The 20,186-nt window shown below is 42.3% G+C and overlaps 1 protein-coding gene across 2 annotated transcripts; it reads left to right on the top strand.

Annotated features, from left to right (window-relative positions):
* The first annotated feature begins 5,560 nt into the window (after positions 1 to 5,560).
* Positions 5,561 to 19,977, top strand: LOC103647118 (E3 ubiquitin-protein ligase listerin). 2 transcript variants are annotated; one of them, XM_035965364.1, is made up of 16 exons: positions 5,572 to 5,861; positions 6,297 to 6,359; positions 6,831 to 6,908; positions 7,412 to 7,503; positions 7,685 to 7,787; positions 8,081 to 8,142; positions 11,105 to 11,257; positions 11,684 to 12,342; positions 12,426 to 12,876; positions 14,067 to 14,554; positions 15,498 to 16,293; positions 16,579 to 17,263; positions 17,359 to 18,422; positions 18,510 to 18,965; positions 19,252 to 19,482; positions 19,565 to 19,977. In XM_035965364.1, exons 7-16 carry the CDS (start codon positions 11,144 to 11,146, stop codon positions 19,790 to 19,792), a joined length of 5,172 nt encoding a protein of 1,723 aa, XP_035821257.1. In that variant the 5' UTR covers positions 5,572 to 5,861; positions 6,297 to 6,359; positions 6,831 to 6,908; positions 7,412 to 7,503; positions 7,685 to 7,787; positions 8,081 to 8,142; positions 11,105 to 11,143; the 3' UTR covers positions 19,793 to 19,977. The 2 variants fall into 2 exon arrangements, with proteins under 2 accessions (XP_008669898.1, XP_035821257.1); XM_008671676.3 differs by lacking the exon at positions 8,081 to 8,142 and having other exon boundaries at positions 5,561 to 5,861.
* The last annotated feature ends 209 nt before the right edge of the window (positions 19,978 to 20,186 follow it).

Here is a 20,186-nt window from a genome sequence, read left to right as displayed (position 1 = left end):
GCCTCTGCTACATTTCTAGCGTCGTGAATACCTTTTTCACTTTTCCGTATAATCTCTTGAGCCATTTCCCGGCCACCATTTTCCCAGATGTCGGTGAAAAATTTACCACCAACCAAGCTTGCTTCGGCCGAGGGGTCTTTTATATCTTCAGAAGATAAGGCAGCCTCGGCTTGTGCCAAAGATTTCACATGATCGTAGCCTCTACTCTCCAAAATAGTGGCAATTCCCCTAGCACCCGAGAAGGCACATATGTCTCCGCGGCCATTCAAAACTTCCTCAAAAGCTTCGGCTTCGTGGCTGGTCCATTCAATTGGGCCCTCGGGGTCGCCCTTTACGAAATTTTCCTCGCTTGAATACGCGCCAACGTTGGCGAAGCTGGTTTTTATTTTCTTAACACACTCTATAGACTTTTCATAACACCTTTCCTTGGATGCACGAAGTTCTTCAACGTTTTTCTCCAAATGATTTGTCCATTGTTCACTCATTTCTCATTTAGCTTCTGCAACTGCGCATTTTTCTTTAGCTTCGGCTAGTTGTTTCCGAAGATCCTCAATTCCGCGCTTCTGGGCCTCAGCTTGAGCTTTGGAAGCAGCTTCGTCTTCTTTTATTTTATTCACCAATGAATGTAATATTTTATCTTTCTCAAGACCTTCGTTCCTTAGCTCAATTACTTTGGAACGAAGGTTGCTTAAAGCCATGGTGCACCCTTCATCTTCGACACTTTTTTGCGCTCTGAGGGCATTGCTGAGAATAAGGCCCTGCAAAAGGAATGTGATATTAAAAAATAAACACACAAATTTTTAACCACACAAAAAGTGTATTTTCTCACCTTTAAGCTGTTATATGCTAAGCTGTCGGCCAATTCATCTTTTGACAAAACTGAAAGCCCATCTTCTAGAGTTGGGAATCCGAAGTTTCTTGCCATCTCCCGGCAGACAGAGATCTCCTTGCTGTCTGGGAGGCAATACAAGAAGTCTTCTTCTCCGCTGCCATTAAATATCAACGCCCCTTTCGGATATTTCAATTTTTGCGCATAGAACTGAGCTTCTCACTTTCCTTTTTCAGTCAGATTTTTACCCGAAGCATGGCATAAGACATAGTTGGGAGCTTCGGAAGATGCTTCGGGAATGAGGATGGCGGTTTTCTCAGATAAAATTTCTTCTGCAGATTCTTTTTCTGTTTCTTTTCCAATTTCCAAGAATTCCCTCTTGGCAGGCTCTGAAAGCCCAGTTTCGGTTTCAACTTGGCTTTTGGCAGCTTCGGCCTCAATTTCTGTTTTTGGAGCTTCGGCAGATATCTTTGAAGTAGAGCTTGAAGATTTTATTGATTCTACCACATCTAGCACGTTAACCATTCTCTTTCTCTTGGGAGTTGTTGTAAGGTCCTTTTGTGCCTTCGGCGTTGGCATTGGCACCTCAACTCTTGTTGAAGGACTTAAAACTTCCAATGTCTTTGTCTCTTCAGCCCTCGGTTCTTCCATTTTTTATGTCTCCGGCATTGCAGCCAGCTCTTCAATATTCTGCAGATGAGTAGGCTCTTTGGCTTCAGTGGCCGAAGAGGTTTCACCGACAAACTCAGGCACTTTGGCCGGCTCAATATAGCGTGGCCGGTGCGTAAGAACTTTCATCTTTTTTCTCTTCAGCGCTGGCTCACTAAGAGCGGCCAAAGCAACTTCCTTCACAGAAGTCGTACCTTTTCTTTTTTGACCCTGTATTGGGTAACAGTAGTCAGGATAGACGAACCCAATGGCATCAAAAACTCGGTTGAGTCTTTTCTTCTTCCGGCCTTCGAAGGCCGCAGATAGTACAGTATCTTCTGCCTTCGAGTATGGCCCAAGCAGTTCATCGCTTGTAGCTTCAACGCATTTCAACCAATCGTTGTCTGGCTCAATAAATTGGTCTACGAACCTGAAGGTATATTTTAGTCGAACCAGGCCACCTTCGTGTGGGTTGTTGATGGTTTCCTTCGGCATTTCCCAGTTAGCTACCAATGGCCATATCATGTAGGCCACGTGCTCTTGAACTAAGTCCCTAGTCCCGATGAAAGAACAGACTATGCCGAAGGCCCTCTGGCACTCTTCGGCTGTTTCATCCATTTCCACCTTCGGTTTCTGGAGGCCAAAACGCTGCTAGATAGGGCGCATGATGATATCTTTAATATCTTCTCGTGCCTTCAAATCGTTTTTCACATAGAACCATTCCTTCATCCAGTCTCCGGGCCATCTCTTTCGAAAGGTTGGCACGAGACAGCTTGACCCAGATCGAGCACCGAAGCTATAGCAGCCAAAATTGTTATGATATTGTTCTTTACCCCAGGGTTTCGTCTCATATAATATCTCATGCATATTGCAGAAACTTTTTGCATTTGGCTCCAAACCTTGGATCTTCACGGCCCATACAAAGATTCCCATCCTTATGATTGCTTCGGGAGTAATTTGATGAAGGCAGATTTCAAATATCTTCAAAACTTCAACCACGAAACTGCTTAGAGGAAACCGAAGCCCAGCCTTGATGAAGCTTCGGAAGATCACGACTTCATTTTCCTCGGGAGTAGGACAAGTTTTCTCTCCTTCGTCAGCCCTCACAATAGACAAATCCCGAAAATATCTACCTCTCATATTGGCAAGATGGCTTTGTTTAATGGTTGATTTTCCAAAAACTGCATGGCTCGGCCGCCATGGTCGATCTTCCGAGTCTTCCCCCCACTTTCGGCATCATAACTGTCACTATCACCAGTATCTTCAGATAAACCTTCCAAAATTTCCCTTGTAATCTTTTCCGTATTTGTCTTTGATATTGATTCAAGAAAGCCAAGATTCTTCTCCTCAAGAAGGCTCAACTTTGTTTCAGCAACGACTTTCTTATCTTCAGACATCTTCGGAAACGCTAAAAACCGCTTTTAAAGCCGAAGCTTAAAAAACTTACAAATTAAGCAAGTCTTGTTGCGCAGGAGCTAAAAACTGAGTAAGCAAGAGCAGATGGCAAAGAAAGCGTACCAAATGACATTGCGGTGTGCTCTTATTTATACATCTGGCGCATTGAGAACAGGAGGGCCCCGCTTGACATTGATTGTTGCTATTTTAGCAAGAGGAAGGTGTTTTTTCGGACCTTCGGCTTAGGGCCTTCGTCCATATCGCAATCTGAATTTATTATCCTAACAAATTAATATTGCGAGGGGCTACTGTTGGGGCCTTCGGCCTCCGAAGGTCCTCAAAAACGTGATTTGACAATGTTTTTGGAGTATAATACATGAGCAGGTACCTTCGGACACGAACCCTTCGGACAAGTCAAAATTGCTGTATGAAGAAACACAAAAAAGACGAAGGATGGAACAGAGCCGAAGCTGTGCGCAAGGAAGCTTCGGCATGATGGCAGAAAAGAGGAAACCGACTTAAAGAGGAAAAGACTATTTAGACCCTGATAGATTATTATAGAGTTATTATCAAAAGCAAAGGGCCTGGATGTAATTTTACATGGGCTGCGACTCGTGCCTATAAATAGGTGAACACACGCTGACTTGACATTTGCTTTTGCATCACGCTTGTATTTTTACCTTCTTTCAAGTCAAAGGTATATTTGTAACTCAACATCATTCCTATTCTTCTATAGCAATAAAATAAAAATGAGCTAATAATAATACATAACTATTCATGATTCTTTTATATTCCATGTAATTTCCTTTTCATTATGATATGTAATGTTTATGAAGGTATGTCCTTTATAACCTTCGTCCGAAAATCATTATATCTCAAGGGAAATAATGCTTCGAAGGACAAAAGACTTTAACGTTTAACGTTTTCTGTGTTGCCTTGTTCTTAACTCTTAGCATTTGAGAACAAGTCCCCAACACCAATGAAGGGGTATTGGTTCACAAATTCTTGCACAATAAATTCCACGTCAGTTGTTAGTCTCCAATGATTGTGGCTCATTGATGTATACGCGCGCCGCCACGGATGGCAGTGCAGTGGCCTCGTTCCATCTTGGGTTGGTATTGACAAACAGCCAACGCTTCTACGGCCAGTTCGGTCACCGGCGCAGTAGCAACAGCCTGGGACGACATGCTGGTATGGGAGGAGCACCCGATGACATCTGGAGGCGCCGACGGCAGCGCAACAACGGTGGTATAGGAGGACCCGACATTGGGCGCCGCCGTCCGGAAACCCACGTCGCACTGGAGCTCCACCTGGTGCGCCGCGCCGCGCGCTACCGCTGCCTCTTGTTGCACGGGGCCGGCACGTCGTTGGCCTCGGGCTGCTGCCGGTCGTCGCCGTCCGCCGCACTCGACCTGAGGCGCAGCCTGCGGAGCTCCCGGCGGGTCGGCTTGGAGCAGTACCCTGGGGCCTGGGGGCACGTTTCCCTTCGGCCACCGCGGCGGCGCGCGCTTCATCTCTTCTGTCGTTGTCGTTCTTGGTCGGAAGCCGGTCTCGTCAACAGAATTGCAGGAGATCCTGCGTTGGCGTGGTGGTCGGCTAGAACTATAGGTGTACATTTGGGCCGGGCCTGATAGGCCGGCTCGAAGCACGGGAAAAAAGCACGACCTAGGTACGACACAACTCGAAATAATTTAGTGCCGGGTCGGCACGGCCCGATATATCGGGCCAGGTCTGGGCCGAGGTCGCGGCCCATGGGCGGGCACGAGCACGGCCCGTTTAAGGCAGACACGAAATGGCCCATATAGAGGCACGAAAAGGCCCATATATTTATTAAAACCACACTTCATTCCACACTTTCATGTACTTGATAAAAAACATAAAGCTAGAGATAATGTTAGTTAGATGTTTTTTGTAGCTTTGAATTAGAGTATGTGATGTAATTTTATTATTGTTATGAACATTAGATAATGAAATAAACTTACGAACTATATATAGAGCTGATTATACTCTTTTTCTTTCTACAAAATGATTTGTAAACGAGGTAGTCATTGCATAGCTCTGGTAACTTAATACAAATATTAAGTTTGCTTTTGGTCAAATTTATTTGTCTTATCTCTTATTTATTTTAATAAATTTGTTTTGAATTTGAGGCTCTAATGTGAATTTCGGGCCAAAAACTAAATTTCGAGCCAAAAATTGAATTTCAGGCCGCCCGAAATAAGCCCGGCACGTTTAAGCAATTACGGACCATGGGCCGGCCCGGCACGGCCCGGAATTCAAACGGGCCAGACCGACCTAAAATTCAAACAATACGGGCTTTTTTGGGCTTGGGCCGGGCTGGGCCGGGCGGCCCGAATATACACGTATAGCTAGAACTCGAGGATTTTACGCGCGGGCGGGGCTGATACATATAGCGCGGGCGCTGTGTGTCCGAGTCCGAATATTTCGGAACGGCCGACGCGAGTTCGAACAGAATACGGGCGTGCTGCGTGCTGCGTGCTGGGCCTGGTAACCGCTCGTCTCATGACGCTGCTCAAGATTTTCTGATAAGCATGTTGGGCTGGGTTGGGTCAGGTGAACAATGAATGTTGAGAAGGGCTAAGGCCCATTGGGTGGTATCTCCGGTTGCCCAATTCGTCGTCATGGGCCGGCTACACCACACAGCCGAAGCAAAAATAGTAGTAACAAGTATGAAGGCTGAAGGAAACCAAATAAGCGAATGCCCAACAAAATTCTTCACCTGCTGCTTCCGTCGTCGTCTTCGATTCGAGCGGCGGCGCGGCTGTGAAGTAAGCGGGCGAGACGAGACGAGGGATCAACCTCGATGGGGAAGCAGAAGGGCCGCGCGTCCAGCAGCGGCATGGCGGCGTCGCTGGTACCGCACGCCCATGGCGCCGTCCCCACCGTCGGTTTCGGCGGCTACCATGGCGCCGTCCGTGTTGAGCCCGCTGCGCCCTCCGACCCAGACGCCCCGATTCGCCTTACCCCAGTATGCCCCCCTCTTTCTCTCTGTCTGTCTCTCCTTAGTTCACCACTAGTGGAATAGTTTTTCATACTAGCTTTGCGGGAGGGATACTTCGGTCCTAAATTCGGACAATCCTATCTACGCAGCCAGCATCTACTATTTACTAGTCCACTGTGATAGAAATTAGTCGAATTGGCTCTCAGTTTTAGCATCGGTAGAGAGTTGGACCTGGATTTGTAGGTGTAATAGCAGTGTAACACCTTATCTTTCATTCTATATGGTGTCATAACAACATGCTTCATGCTACACCTATCTGTTTTGAGTTCAGCAGCATCTAGGTTCACATGGCACCACCAACAGCCTCTGAGTTCAGTTCACTAGCGCTGGTTTTAGTTTGCCTCATTTTGTGGCTTCAGGCTCGTGGACATTCTGATACCTTATTTCTAATATTATATGTAGGATGTGGATGGTGAAGTACTCCAGAACCTAAAGAGGCTGGGAAGGAAAGATGCAACAACAAAGGTCAGATTGCTAGTCATATTCCTTTTGCAGGCCTTTGTTTTTCCCTCAATATATTGTATGTCAGATTCCTTTCACAGACATTTTTCCCTCACTATATTGTATAATAGCATTTCTGCTCTTGTGCTGATAATATTTAGTTAAGGTTCATTCACCATATCATTGTTTTCTGTCAAGTATCAATTCCCAAATTTTTATATATACCAAGAATTCAGTTCTTCTATCACACATTCATGCAATAAAAGGGAGTAGCTGTGCTGTCAAGTCTGAGGTTTCATCATTATCTTTCAGAGGAGATGCTACAGTTTCCTAATAATTTTTGTTTGTCCTACCATTTTCTTCCTAGAATGTCACATCTTTTCTGCATTGAAGAAAATGGAAAAAAACATCTATAACATTGCTGCGGTACTATGTGTTTTTTAAAGAAGTTGCTTTACTATGTGTTACCCTTCTCTTTTCTATTCTTGAATGCAGATCAAGGCCTTATCTACTCTCTCTATACTCTTTGGACAAAAACCTTGTGAGGAAGTTGTGCAGATTGTTCCACAATGGGTATTTTTTTCTTGATTCTCGATTTCTCTGCTGCATTTTTATCCTGATCTTATATTGTCATGGTCCTTATCAGAGTACAACTGGCAACTTTCTTATATGCCGTACTTTGTACTATTTTCATATCTTTATGAGAATCTGTCTAGTATCAAAGTAAATATTCATTATCTGGCATACACATATTTATATTATGGTATATATGGAAGTTTTTGTATCATAACCTAATGCTCTTTTGGAGCTCTGTTTCCTACAAATGGCAGTAAGGGCTTGTAGTCTTTTTGTGGTGTGAGTAGATTGTTTCCTTTTAATCCATGAATGCCTTAGATTTGTTGCTGACTTATTAAATGAGATCCTATGAATGCAAGACTGCTGTTTAGACTTTCTACCTCATGTTAGTTCTATATTTGCTTATATTCCTAGTAAGGTTGAATATGTGTTAATGTGAAGAAAGGGAAAGGTAGCATGGTTTGGTACTATATTATCTTGAATGTTTTATTTCTTTTTAGGCATTTGAGTACAAGAGGCTGCTACTTGACTATAACAGAGAAGTTCGCCGTGCTACTCATGAGGCCATGTCTAGCCTCATCACAGCAGTTAGGTATGTCTCCTTCCATTCAACTGAGGTCCAACTGGTCTATGCTATTTATTTCTGATTTCTTGTTGGTTTTCGTTCAGTTAAAAGATCTTAGACCCCAACAGCATTCAATAGATTTCTATTTATTTATTTACATATGTTTTTGGCAACCTTTAAATGGGTTCCACTAAATCCATTGTTTCAGGAAAGGTATAGCACCGCACCTGAAGTCTTTAATGGGTCCTTGGTGGTTTTCTCAATTTGATCCTGCTCCTGAGGTTGCTCAAGCTGCCCGACGTTCGTTCGAGGTGCGTTCTATTAATATTCCTTCTCTGATTAATGTTAATAGGTGCAAGTCACTTCAGCTGGACAGCTATCTAGATTTGCTGCAGCCATTTTTCCTGGAATACTAGATTAGAAGTACTAAACTCACTGAGGGCTTGTTTGGATAGAATATTGATAGGGAGAATCCATCTCCATCCAAGTAAGTCCTTGTTTTGGAAATGGGTTCTCAATAAAAAAAGGATAGACCCAGTGCTAGTGGCTCCCACATGTATGGAGTCCAGGGAAGGAATAATGCCTTACCCCTGCATTTTTGCAGAGATGATGCATCAAGCCTAGGACTTTTGACTCAGTGGAAAAGGTTTTTCACCACTGCACCAGGTCTGTCCTTCTTTGAAATGGGTTCTCAAAACAATGAAACAAAAAAAAAACTATTGACAATTAACTGCAATGAATGGAGTTATGGACCATTGATATGCATTAAATGTTCAGATCCGGTTAGGGCACGCACTAGCGATTGATTTTTCCTGTATACCTGTCTCATATGGCATTCGTTGGAAATGAAATAAAAAATATTTTTGATTCCTTGTAAGTTGGGTAGATACATTCCATATTTTTTGAGGTAAACATCCTTGCATTGAGGGACCCCCTTTGGAACATAGGAATTGTATAGGAATTTCACGGGAATCGATTAATCTTCACATGAAAATGCTGGAAATGGGGAAAAAAATTCCGCGTTCAAAAGTCACGTCATTGAATTCAGTAATTAAGCAAGAATGATGGATTAATCTTTATCTCTACTAATATAAAGCAGTAGTTTCTTCCTTCGTGTGTCATCCTTCTCCCTGCTCCCCCACTTTTAAATGGTAAAAAAGCTAAAATTATGCACAAATGGGATTCGAACTATGGTTGTTGGCTACAAACCCATATTCACACCCACCTAGCCAACATAATACACATCTCTGAATTATACTCTATACTCAAGCATAATATAGGTACTAAAAGTCGGCTAGAGGGGGGTGAATAGACGAAACCTGTAAATTATAAACTTTGAACACGAACTTCACCTGAGGTTAGGATTAGAAATAAGTAATAACGAAATCGGAGTGCGGAAGAGAGTTCTTCTTGCTATGAGTTGTTCAATCAATGCGGATGACCTTGGGAGCTAACTCGAAAGATTGTGAGCAAGAGAACTTAGAGAGAAGGGAGAGGAAAAATCAAATCGTAAGGTGAAGATCAACACAAAAGAACACAACGATTTGTTTCCTGAGGTTCGGTTCCAATGAACCTACTCTCCGTCGAGGAGGCCACGAAGGCCGGGTCTTTTTCAATCCTTTCCTTCCCTCAATCGATCACTCAGACCGATTGAGTGCTTCTTTTTAATCTCAAGGATCACAAAGACCCCACAAGGATCACCACACACTTAGGTGTCTCTCACTAGCTTTACAAGTTACTAGAGAGTTTAGAAGGAGATGAAGAAAACACGATTAAAAGCCAAGCAACAAGAGCAACAAACGAAACACGAATCACACTCTCTCAAGTCACTTAACGCTAATGATCACTTGTCTTAATTGAGGGACTTGGAGAGATTGGAAGCTTTGAATGTGTCTTGGAATGGATTGCTAGCTCTTGTATTGAATGTATATGAGTAGAGTGCTTGGATGTTTTAATGGAGGTGGTTGGGGTTGTATTTATAGCCACCAACCACTTCCTAGCCGTTGCTCCTTTTCTGATTGCCCCTGGTCCGGAGGTCCGCCCCTGTACATCAACGGCTGAAATTGCAACGATCAACAGTAACGGCTATATCATCGGCTACAAGTGCATTTAATGCGTCTTCAGATTGTCAGACAGAGCAGTCGCGGATGGTCCGGTCGTGCACCCAGGACGATAAAAATGCATTTTACCGAACCCATCACCTTCGGGTTTTTCTGGTTTTTCAACGGTCGGACGGTCCGCGCCTGAGGCCTGACGGTCCGCACTTGGTCCCAGACGGTGCTCGCTTCTCCTTCGGACAGTCCGTAGTGTTAACTTGTGTTTTTGCAGTGTTCTTGTCCGAGGCTCACCCTGGTGTCGCGGACGGTCTGCCGCAAGGGCCCGGACGGTCCGCGCATAGGTGATTTTCCAAAAAGCTTCGGACAGTCGACTTAGAATAGTTGTATATGAACTTATGCACCTGAGAAATGATCAACTAGACAAACTAGTTAGTCCATAAGATTTGTGATGGGCGTCAAACACCAAAATCAATTATGGAAAATGGTTAAGCCCGTTTTCCTTTCAGGTACTCTAACAATGGTTGTTGGTTCCAAATACATTTACACCCACCTAGCCAATAGAACACACATGTTTTTATGTTTTGTATACTCAAACATAATATATATATTTTTATGAAAAAATAGATAAAAAATAAAATCGGGCCATGCCGGGCCTAACCCGTCGTGTCGCACATAAGGCCTAGGCATGACACGGTGATCAGGCCGGGCCCGGTGGCCGGTGGACAACGAGCTGGGCCGTGCTTGGGCCGGGCCACGCGAGGACCCGCCGCCGCCATCCTCGCAATCCGCTTGAGATCGAGACTTGGTGCTTACTCTGGTGGCGGCAAGGCAGAGAGGGGAGGAGGAAGGGGCTAGCGACAGCTAGGGTTTGTTGCCACTTGAGGCACCTCACGGGAGACGGCGTTGGATTGGAATTTGGTTTCTCACTCGTCATATGAAATGCATTTATGCCGGTTACATGGTAGACATGTTGAGATTAGGCACACCGACTAGTTCAAATAGATCATAGATCATTGTAAAGGCTTGTAACGTTTTTGAACAACTATCCCATTTAAACAAGGTCTACCTAGATGATATATGAAAACCGTAGCAACATACTGACACCTAACTAGTAAATGTCTAAAACTCTCTTATTGTGAACCTCATTGCTATCGACCAAAGAGAATTGCTGGAACCTGGAATAGTATTGCACAGAACTGAGCTACCATGTACAACATGTTGCCCTAGCTTATGCAAATGAACATAACCAACCTTTATCAAAAGAAAAAATGGCTTAATGAGTTTACTTAAAACATAAGTCCTAGTAGATGTTTCCGTAAACTCATTTATTTTGAAGGGTCAGGTACTCAGGTTGAATCTCAATTATATAAGCATTGGGCCAAGGCAGCTATTTAGCCTTGTCGATTAGCTTATATTTATTCCATTGAACCTTGTTCAAACTGGCTGTGATTCTTTGTATTTCTGTTTTTTTGTATGAAACTGTTGAAAAGGAATATTTCTAACCAGAATCTTCCTCTATCCTTTGTTATGAGTTTAATTGGTTTGTTCATACATTTCACTTCTTTCTGTAGGCAGCATTCCCACAGTCAGATAGAAGACTGGATGCATTAATGTTATGTGTGAAGGAAACATTTCTTTACCTAAATGAGAACTTGAAGCTAACACCACAAGCTTTGTCTGACAAGGCTATACCAATGGATGAACTGGAAGATATGCATCAGAGGGTATGCTTTCTGTTTTTCCATTGCACTAACAATGTGGTGTAATGATCAGCCGGCTTCCCTTTGCAAAATGTTCTCTTTCCATGTGCAATCTGTTTCAAGATATTTGCAGCTAATACAAAAGGATTTATTCAATCTTGTAAATAGTGTGATTGATTTCTACCCTTTCTTTCCTTAGTTATTACTCAACTGATGCTATATTTCAGCAATAATAGTCAGTAGCTTAGTGCCCCATTCTCCCTTTGGAAAGAAGGGTGGAAGCCTGCATCTTCAAATACCTGTTATATTTTCTGAGGAGTGTCCATGTTATTTCGTTGCTCTGGAGGTTGTAGACATGGTCATTAATTCCTTGCATCTCACACTTTCTATTTGCATGTTCATATCATGCTTCTAATATTTGTTACCCATTTTTCCTCTTCTCCTCTGCAGGTAATGTCATCATCACTGTTAGCTATGGCAACTCTTATAGAAATTTTACTAGGAGTGAAATTGCAAAGTTGTGATGGTGAGAGTACCAATACTGAAAACAAAAATATGTCAAAAGTTAGGTCAACTGTACTTTCTTCTGCTGAAGCTGCATTTTGTATGCATAAATGTTTTCTTGACGTCCTCAAGTCAAAAAGTTCTGTTATACGGTCAGCTACATACTCACTGCTTACAAGTTACATCAAACATGTTCCTCATGTTTTTGACGAAGAAACCATGAAGAAACTTTCCCCAACTCTACTTGGTGCATTCCATGAGAAGGATGCGTCATGCCACTCTTCTATGTGGGATACAATTCTTGTTTTCTCTAGAAAGTTTCCAGAGGCTTGGTCATATTGTAATATTCACAAAGTTGTCCTCAGTCGGGTTTGGCATTTCCTACAAAATGGATGTTATGGGTCCAAACAAGTTTCATATCCTCTTCTAGTTCAGTTTTTGGACTCTATGCCACCTAAAGCAGTCATGGGACAACAATTTGTTTTTGATTTTTTGCATAATCTTTGGGCTGGAAGGAACCAGAGGCAGTTATCAGCTGCTGATAGTTTGGCTTTCTGTGGTGCCTTTAAACAGAGTTTTTTGTGGCTTCTAAAAAATGCATCAAGGTATCCTTTATGAACTAGTTTGAATTGCAATTATCTTTCAAGCTCTTGAGTTTCTGTGTTATTACCTAAATTTCTTTTTACAGATATTCTACTGGAGATTCTTCAGATGATGTACCCATCAAGCTTATAACTGATGTACTTGCCAAAATAGTTTGGCGTGACTACCTTTTATTGTCTGGAGACACAATTGGTGGCGGTGTTCTCTTATCTCGTAAAACTTCAGGGTTAGCTGCGAACATGCACTACCCAACATACTATCTTCAGGATTTGAAGAAATGCATCACTGAAATACTGGATGTGATTGCAGATACAGAAAATCATTTACTTAATATTTCTTGTCAGTCGCTGTTAAGTGACTGTTTGGACATAATTCAACAAGGAGAGAAGCTTTCCAAGTTTCAGAATCATGTAGAACAACTTGTGTCGTTCTTTCTATCTTTGGATCAAATTGTTGTATGCAAAGGTGAATTATGGCCACTGGAAAGGTTAGCAAAACCATTGGTTGAGCAATCTTTGCCAGCTATTAAGTTCATGGTAAGATCAGACACTCAATTTTAGGATGAATATTATGTAATATTAATTCTACCTGTATATTCTCTCCGTTAAGAAAATGGAAGTTGTTTTAGGATTATTATTGTTATTTTTTAAAAAGTTGACCATCAATAAATTACATATATCGGCGATGCAAGAGTACTGCAACTAGAGTTCATCATAAAAAATACTTTCATAATATAAACACTCATTTATGTTTGAACATCGGATTATCATAACACAATATTTAACTAGATTCATTATGAAACTTAGATTCATAATATGTTTCCTCTTTTATTCGAATATCGTATTTTTTTATTGAACACACAGGAGAGCTGTGTATCTTTATATATTAGGGAGAAAAAGAGACTTGACAGGGATACTTGCTAGGAAAGATACCCAAGGACACTCACAAACCTGAAGCCTATTACATATATGGAACAAAACTTGACCCTGCCCCATTAATAGCTTCTGCTAAACCTAAGCTCCCAAGGTGTTTAGCCCCAGCCATCACCCAGCAAACTACCTCATCCAGGAAGCTTCTATGAATGTTTCCTAAGGAAGGAGATTCTCCATCAAAAACAACTCGGTTGAGGTTCCTTAACAGCCATAAACACCATGCCCCAAGGATAATGGCACTGTTGAGCCCCTTTTTCTTGTCTTTATGTGCCTGATTGCATACTCTTCTCCACCATTCTGCAAATGGAATAGTGTATTTTCATAAATGACATTTTTTACCTGAGGGAATAGGGTAGTTATATGTTGTCATGGGACACATATTGTTATTTTATTCTTGAACATGAAAGAGGATTGATCCAGAAACATGAGTGCCACTTGAAGCTAGAAATTTTAGCCTACACCAACTTGCTTGGGACTAAAGATCTTCTGTTGTTGTGATAAATTCAAAAACACTAGTGCCTCATTTGGAGCACCAACTTGTGAATTATAAATAAATCTTGTTGAACGAGAAATCCATTGGTATAAGATCTGCTCTTCTTAGATGCAGGCAAAACAAGCATTTGTTGAGATTTTTTAGCACCAAGCTAAGTCCATTTTCCTTCAATCTGTATCATTCATCAACACAGGCGGTGTGGATATTGAGACAAAACTATCTTGGTTTTGAATTATGCTGCAAGATGTAGACATGCTACTTAGCAGAAGTTGATTCTGTAAAATGTTGTGCTATTGTGCAGGACACTCCATGCCTTGTTAAACTTCTTTCAGTTTTGGTTGAAATATTTGGGCCCACCCCCTTATTTTTTAAGACTTGTAAGGAAAATGATGAAAAGTTGGATATCAAGTCTTATCTGGAGTTTTTCAATGATGAATTGCTCCCTTGGTGTTTGGATGGAAAATATAGCACCTGTAACTCAAAGATTGATTTGTTACTTTCCTTATTTCAAGATGAATCCTTCTTTGACCAATGGTGTTCCATCATCAAATGTACGACAACTGAACAAAAGCAGTCCGTTGATGATAAGACCTCAAATATTCTGGGACGATATGAATTGCTTACACTGTTACTTCAGAAAATCAGAGAAAAGATTGCTGGGGGGAAGCTAAGAAATTTGCAGGAAAATGGTTATCTTCTGCAACATTTGCGTCTTGATATATTAGATTCTACTGCAGCTTCTGTCCTCTGTGATTTGCCTGCTTCAGATTGCCAAGTTAGTTTTATATGGTATGTGCTTCAACCCCTTGTATTTCCCTTCTAAATGTTTTGTTTCCAGGCACCAGCGTATTGGTTTTGCTTTTCTTTTAGTTGCTGGTGGATGTGGACCTGTTATACCTGCTGTGTCCTTGAACACTGATACTAGTTATGAGGGCTAGACCACACTTGGAACATTAAAATTTTAGTCATTCATCTTAGGCCCTATTTGAATCCCATTTTCAGTGATTCTAGGTAGTGATGTAGAATCTGGATTCGAGATAAAAAAATGAAGGGTTTATGGTTATCACGGCGCCACAGCGAGGTGAGTAGCATGTGACACGTCCATTTGTCCAGCAGCAAGTATATATACCATATGATATATCAAAAACTAGCAAATAATAGGTCCAACAAGTAGCAAGCATCCATGGTTGGATTGAGTGGCGCGACACGCAGGTGACATGGGTGGCCAGGCATGGGCATAGGTGAGGTGCGGGTGGTGTGCCACACAGGCACGGGCGAGCGGGCGGCCTGGTAGCGCTAGCGGTTGTGGCAGCAGGGGAAAGAAGAGGAAATTGGGCACATAGGACATAAGACAGACCCATTGAAGCCCACATAAGCAGCTAGGCGACGGGGCGGCATCACCTGGGAGTCTACCTAGTCGCCGTGGCATCGTCTAAGGCGCTCGTCTAACTGGATTCAAGCAAGTCTATAACTGGATTCAAGCAAGGCGACGGCGCATGGCATTTGCTGCCGGACGCCTAGATGCCTAGTTGGCGCCTGGGCGTCGCCATGATAACTATGGTGGGTGTTTGGATCATGGATTTGTCTTTGCATAGTGAGAATCTCCACATAGTTGGGTTTGGGAAGATAGTTGGATTGTAGAATCTCATTTGAGAATTCAAAAGTTTGGTTCTCATTCTCATTTATCTTAGAAGATACAAACATGTTTGAACTTATATGTGTTAAATTTCAGTGCTGCACTTGGTGGCGCAGATCAAGAGGACCAAATCTGCTTCCTTTCTCCTGAGACAGTTTGTAAAATTCTCGGATCCATTTTAAAGAATTTGGCATTGGTACTCAAAACATCAACTTTTGAATGGGCAAGGTTAGCACATTCTTTGTTGCCTGCTGAACCTGAGCACTTGATGGTTCCAGAAGAAAATTCCTCAATAATTAACTTCGAGATGGCTCGGATTGCCTTTAAAGTTCTTCAGGGTAGCTTGTTTTCACTTTGGAGACTTGAGGAAAATTCTGTATTTCCTTCTATTCTGGCTGCTCTTTTTGTCATTGAATGGGAATGTAGCATGTCTTTAGCTCTTGATGAAGAGAAGTGTTTGGAAAGTAATATAGAAGATACGGAAGTTGGTGTTTCTATGTGCAGCAGTTCAAAAGGTTGTTTGGAGGAGGAAATGCATTTGAAGGTTAACCTTGCAGAAAGCATACATGTTTTTTGCCAAAGCTTAAGTCCATCCTTTTGGGATAATCTTCACTCATGCACATTGAATAGATTGGCAACTATTCTACCTCAGTGTGTCAGGTATGCTGTATTTCAGACAAGAGACTTGCATGCGGAAAGGACATCAATCTTATGTTCCGAGTGGGTGGTGGACATGTTGAAGCTCACCTGTCTCGATCACAGAAACTTGGAAAGTTTTTTTGATGTTTTATTATCTGAGGGGGAACATTGGCCGCTCTGGTTGATGCCATCTTTACAAAATGGACATTTATCTGTGAAGGTCCAGCTGGATCCAGATATTACAGATGAAATTGTAAGGGACCTTTTTCCTGTCGGTCCTTCCCCATAGTTCATGCTTTTTTGTTACACTTTTTGGAGAAATTGGGCCTTATCTTATGACATTTCTATATAGTTCTTAGCGAATGATGTTGCTTATCTGTTATAAATAGTATTTATATCCTAAAAATATTTTATTTGTGCTATTCTGTCAACTATCTGGATTTTGTGATTGTGAGTTGTGAAATGACACTTTATTTGCAAGAGCTGTTAGTCACTATAGTAGATCTGGTCAACTAAATGAATAATTCCTTTGTTGCAGGAACTCAAACACGAGCGATTTGTTGCCTTTGTTGATAGGCTTATTCTCAAACTTGGCTTTAGTGAAGTGGTTTTAGGTATTCCAGGAAATATACAGTCTGCCACATCACAATCAATTGATATCACTTCACCTGTCTCTTCCTTGTCCAGAGTATGGGTGGCTGGTGAGGTCCTTTGCACTTGGACATGGAAAGGGGGCTGTGCATTGAAAACATTCTTACCTTTGCTGGTTCAGTACATGAAAGACGAGTCATATCTTGAGATCAACATTGTGCCATTGTTGCTTGATACACTGTTAGGTGGCGCCCTTATGCATGATAGTGGTCCGTGGGTACTGTTTAATGCTTGGCATCTTTCTGACAACGAGATCGATAAAATTCAAGATCGTTTTCTTCGTGCTCTTGTGGCTTTGTTATTTACTATTAATACAAATGATTGTCTCTGGAGAGAATCTGATGCACTTGTATTTTTTGAGCAACTGCTGAGCAATCTTTTTATTGGCTCATCAGTTAATAGAAAATGCCTGAAGATTCTACCCTATGTTATGACCTCCATCATAAAACAGTTCTCAGCCTTGAACAACGGAGATTCTTCGTATGCTGATTTGGTGCGGAAAAGCATACAGAGTTGGCTTGATGCAACCATTTCTTGTCTGTCATCAAGCTCAAGGGAGGTACCTGTGCAAGGTAGGTTGCATTAGAATTCTTATATTAGATACTGCAGGTGCAATGCTTTCTTATATTAGATTCTTCGTATGTAATATGGTCTCTTACTTTCTCAGATATTGAGGACTGGATGCAAGTGGTGTTGTCTTGCTTCCCATTGAGGATAACTGGAGGAGCCCGGGAATTGGTAGCTGTGGTTGAGCGAGAGATCAGTGATACAGAAAGATCACTGATGTTGACTCTGTTTCAGAAATACCAGATTTTCTATGGTAGTACAGCTTCATCATTGGTCACTAGTGGAACTGCCGTATCAACGACAGTTGAATTACTGGGAGTGAAACTGACAGCTGTTTTGGTTGGTTATTGCTGGAGCAACCTTAAGGAGAATGATTGGCATTTTGTGTTCCGCATGGTATTCAAATGCATTGAATCGTCTGTTTTGCTTGTGGAAGAAATGACTGATGGCATAAATGATGCCACAATAAACCAGGTATCAAGTGAAGATGCCTTGGAGAAGCTTAAATTAGTGGTTGGCACTACAGATAAGTTAACATTAAGCCTTGCAGAATCTGCTTTGGTTACAATGTGTCAGCTCAACCATCTTTGTAATATCCAAGAAGCAGAAAACTCCCAGTGTGTACAGCTTATTAAATCAGGGGACTATGCTGAGAGTAATGACAAGATGGTAGAGAGTGTCCTCCGTTTGTTCTTGGCCTCTGGTGTTTCAGAGGCAATCACAAAATCTTGCAGTGAAGAGGCTTCGTCTGTCATAGGTTCTAGTCGCCATGCTTATTTGCACTTTTGGGAACTTGTGGCATCATTCATAAAAAATGCTCCACTGCAAAGTAGAAAGTCTGCACTTGAGTCCATGGAACTGTGGGGACTGACCAAGGGTTCAGTCAGTGGACTATATTCGATTCTTTTCTCCTCACAACCAATATTTCACTTACAACTTGCAGCTTTCTCTCTACTTCTCTCTGAGCCCTTCTGTCAACTTTCACTGGTTAAAAATTATTCAATGGGAGAAAGTTGCTCATCTGCTCAGCAATCTGGCACAAGCCAAAGTGCTGAGTTGATGCCAGATTCAGACAAGACAGTGCATCTAAGAGAGGAACTTTCAGACTTAATCGAGTTCCCAACATCTGAACTTCTCAAAACTGATCTGACAGCTCGAGATAGGGTATACTGTATTTACGTGCTTTTAAATTCAAAAACAGTTTTTTCTGAGCTGGTGTGCTAATGGTCTGTTGGTGTTTTCTTTCAATAGGTTGATGTATTCATTGCCTGGTCATTGTTGCTGTCCCACCTGCAAACACTACCAGCATCTTCCAGTATCAAGGGAGATGTGCTTCAATACATACAAGAAAAGGTCAGTCCGTGCATATTGGATTGCATTTTCCAGCATATCCCAGTAAAGGCCGCTGCACCGAATGGGAAGAAAAAGGATACCGAGCTAGCGCCTGAAGCAGAAGCTGCTGCCAAAGCTTCGAAGAATGCCATAGCTACTTGTTCTTTGCTTCCGTACTTGGAGTCTCTTTGGCCCATCGGGACTTTGCAGATGGCCTCACTTGCAGGCTCACTGTACGGGATGATGATTAGGCTGCTGCCTTCTTTTGTGCGCACATGGTTTACTACCTTGAGAGACCGTTCATTGTCATACTCAATCGAGTCCTTCACCAAACAATGGTGCAGCCCTCCTCTTCTTCTAGATGAGTTTTCTCAGGTAAGACGGTCTTTCTTTTGGCAGGATATTGGCCCTGCACTGCATGTCCAAATTTGTTTTGCACAGCTCTGATCTGTCTAAGGTTTATTATTTGACCCTTAAAACTGTTACACAAGCAAATAAAAGAACCCAATTGGGAACAAGTATCTCTTTTGTATTGTAGTTTTGTTTTTCTATACTTCGTTGACCTCATATGTTAGTGACTGAGCGGTTTCATTCTGTACGTCTCATGAGATCACATAGGAGCCTTGCAGTTGCTCGTTGCACTAATTTTACCTTGTTACAGGTTAAGGAGTCCGTATACGGCGATGAGAATTTCTCGGTTAGCGTCAACAGGTCGGCTTTCGAGATCGTTGCTACATACAAAAAGGAGGAGACAGGAATCGACCTTGTCATACGCCTCCCGAGCTGTTACCCTCTGCGCCACGTTGATGTCGAATGCACGAGAAGTTTGGGTATCAGTGAAGTCAAGTGCAGAAAATGGCTGCTTTCGCTCACGTCATTCGTCCGCAGCCAGGTAATTTTACTCAGAACACAGATAAAGAGTGGTTGCTCTGTGACGTTAAGGATGTAGCTAAGCTGATTACTTGTCTCTGCAGAATGGCGCGATAGCAGAGGCGATCCGCACGTGGAAGAGCAATTTCGACAAGGAGTTTGAGGGCGTGGAGGAGTGCCCAATCTGTTACAGCATTCTCCACACCAGCAACCACAACCTGCCGCGGCTGGCGTGCAAGACGTGCAAGCACAAGTTCCACGGCGCCTGCCTCTACAAGTGGTTCTCCACGTCCAACAAATCGACTTGCCCGCTGTGCCAGACTCCGTTCTAGTCCTAGCTCTAGACACATGCTTGTTTGTTGGCACCACACCGTTCGATCCTTCGATGTAAATGGCGTGTGTACGCAGCGCAGTGTTCAGCGTTTTGGCTGTTAAATACTCTCGAAACAGGACGGGACCTGCAGAGACTGAGTTCAGAGGTCTTATAATCTACAATTACCGTGGATTCGCTAGATTATTTTTAGGTTAATTGAACATGAAAATGTCTAAATTCTTAACACTTAATGGTCTTATGAAAACAAACATAAAAAACTATATAAAATCAACTGAATCTACTAGTGCACGTCTATTTTCGTCAAAGACCGGAGCATGTTTTTTTTGGTGGTGGTGGTGGGCCGTGGGGTAGGAGTTACAAAGACGATAGGTTGATCCCGCATCTGTAAATAA

The sequence above is a fragment of the Zea mays genome, chromosome 2 (assembly GCF_902167145.1).
Source record: "Zea mays cultivar B73 chromosome 2, Zm-B73-REFERENCE-NAM-5.0, whole genome shotgun sequence".
NCBI classification, from domain to species: domain Eukaryota; kingdom Viridiplantae; phylum Streptophyta; class Magnoliopsida; order Poales; family Poaceae; genus Zea; species Zea mays.
Note: the sequence above shows the minus strand (reverse complement) of the source record. Positions and strands in the feature narration are given on the sequence as shown.

What these genes read in the sequence shown, in the direction of transcription:
- LOC103647118 (XM_008671676.3), top strand. Translation starts at nt 5,697, where the DNA reads ATGGGGAAGCAGAAGGGCCGCGCGTCCAGCAGCGGCATGGCGGCGTCG. An exon ending in CTGCCCGACGTTCGTTCGAG is followed by an intron (nt 7,788 to 11,104) that starts GTGCGTTCTATT and finishes TTCTTTCTGTAG; the next exon opens with GCAGCATTCCCACAGTCAGA. An exon ending in TGCCAGCTATTAAGTTCATG is followed by an intron (nt 12,877 to 14,066) that starts GTAAGATCAGAC and finishes GCTATTGTGCAG; the next exon opens with GACACTCCATGCCTTGTTAA.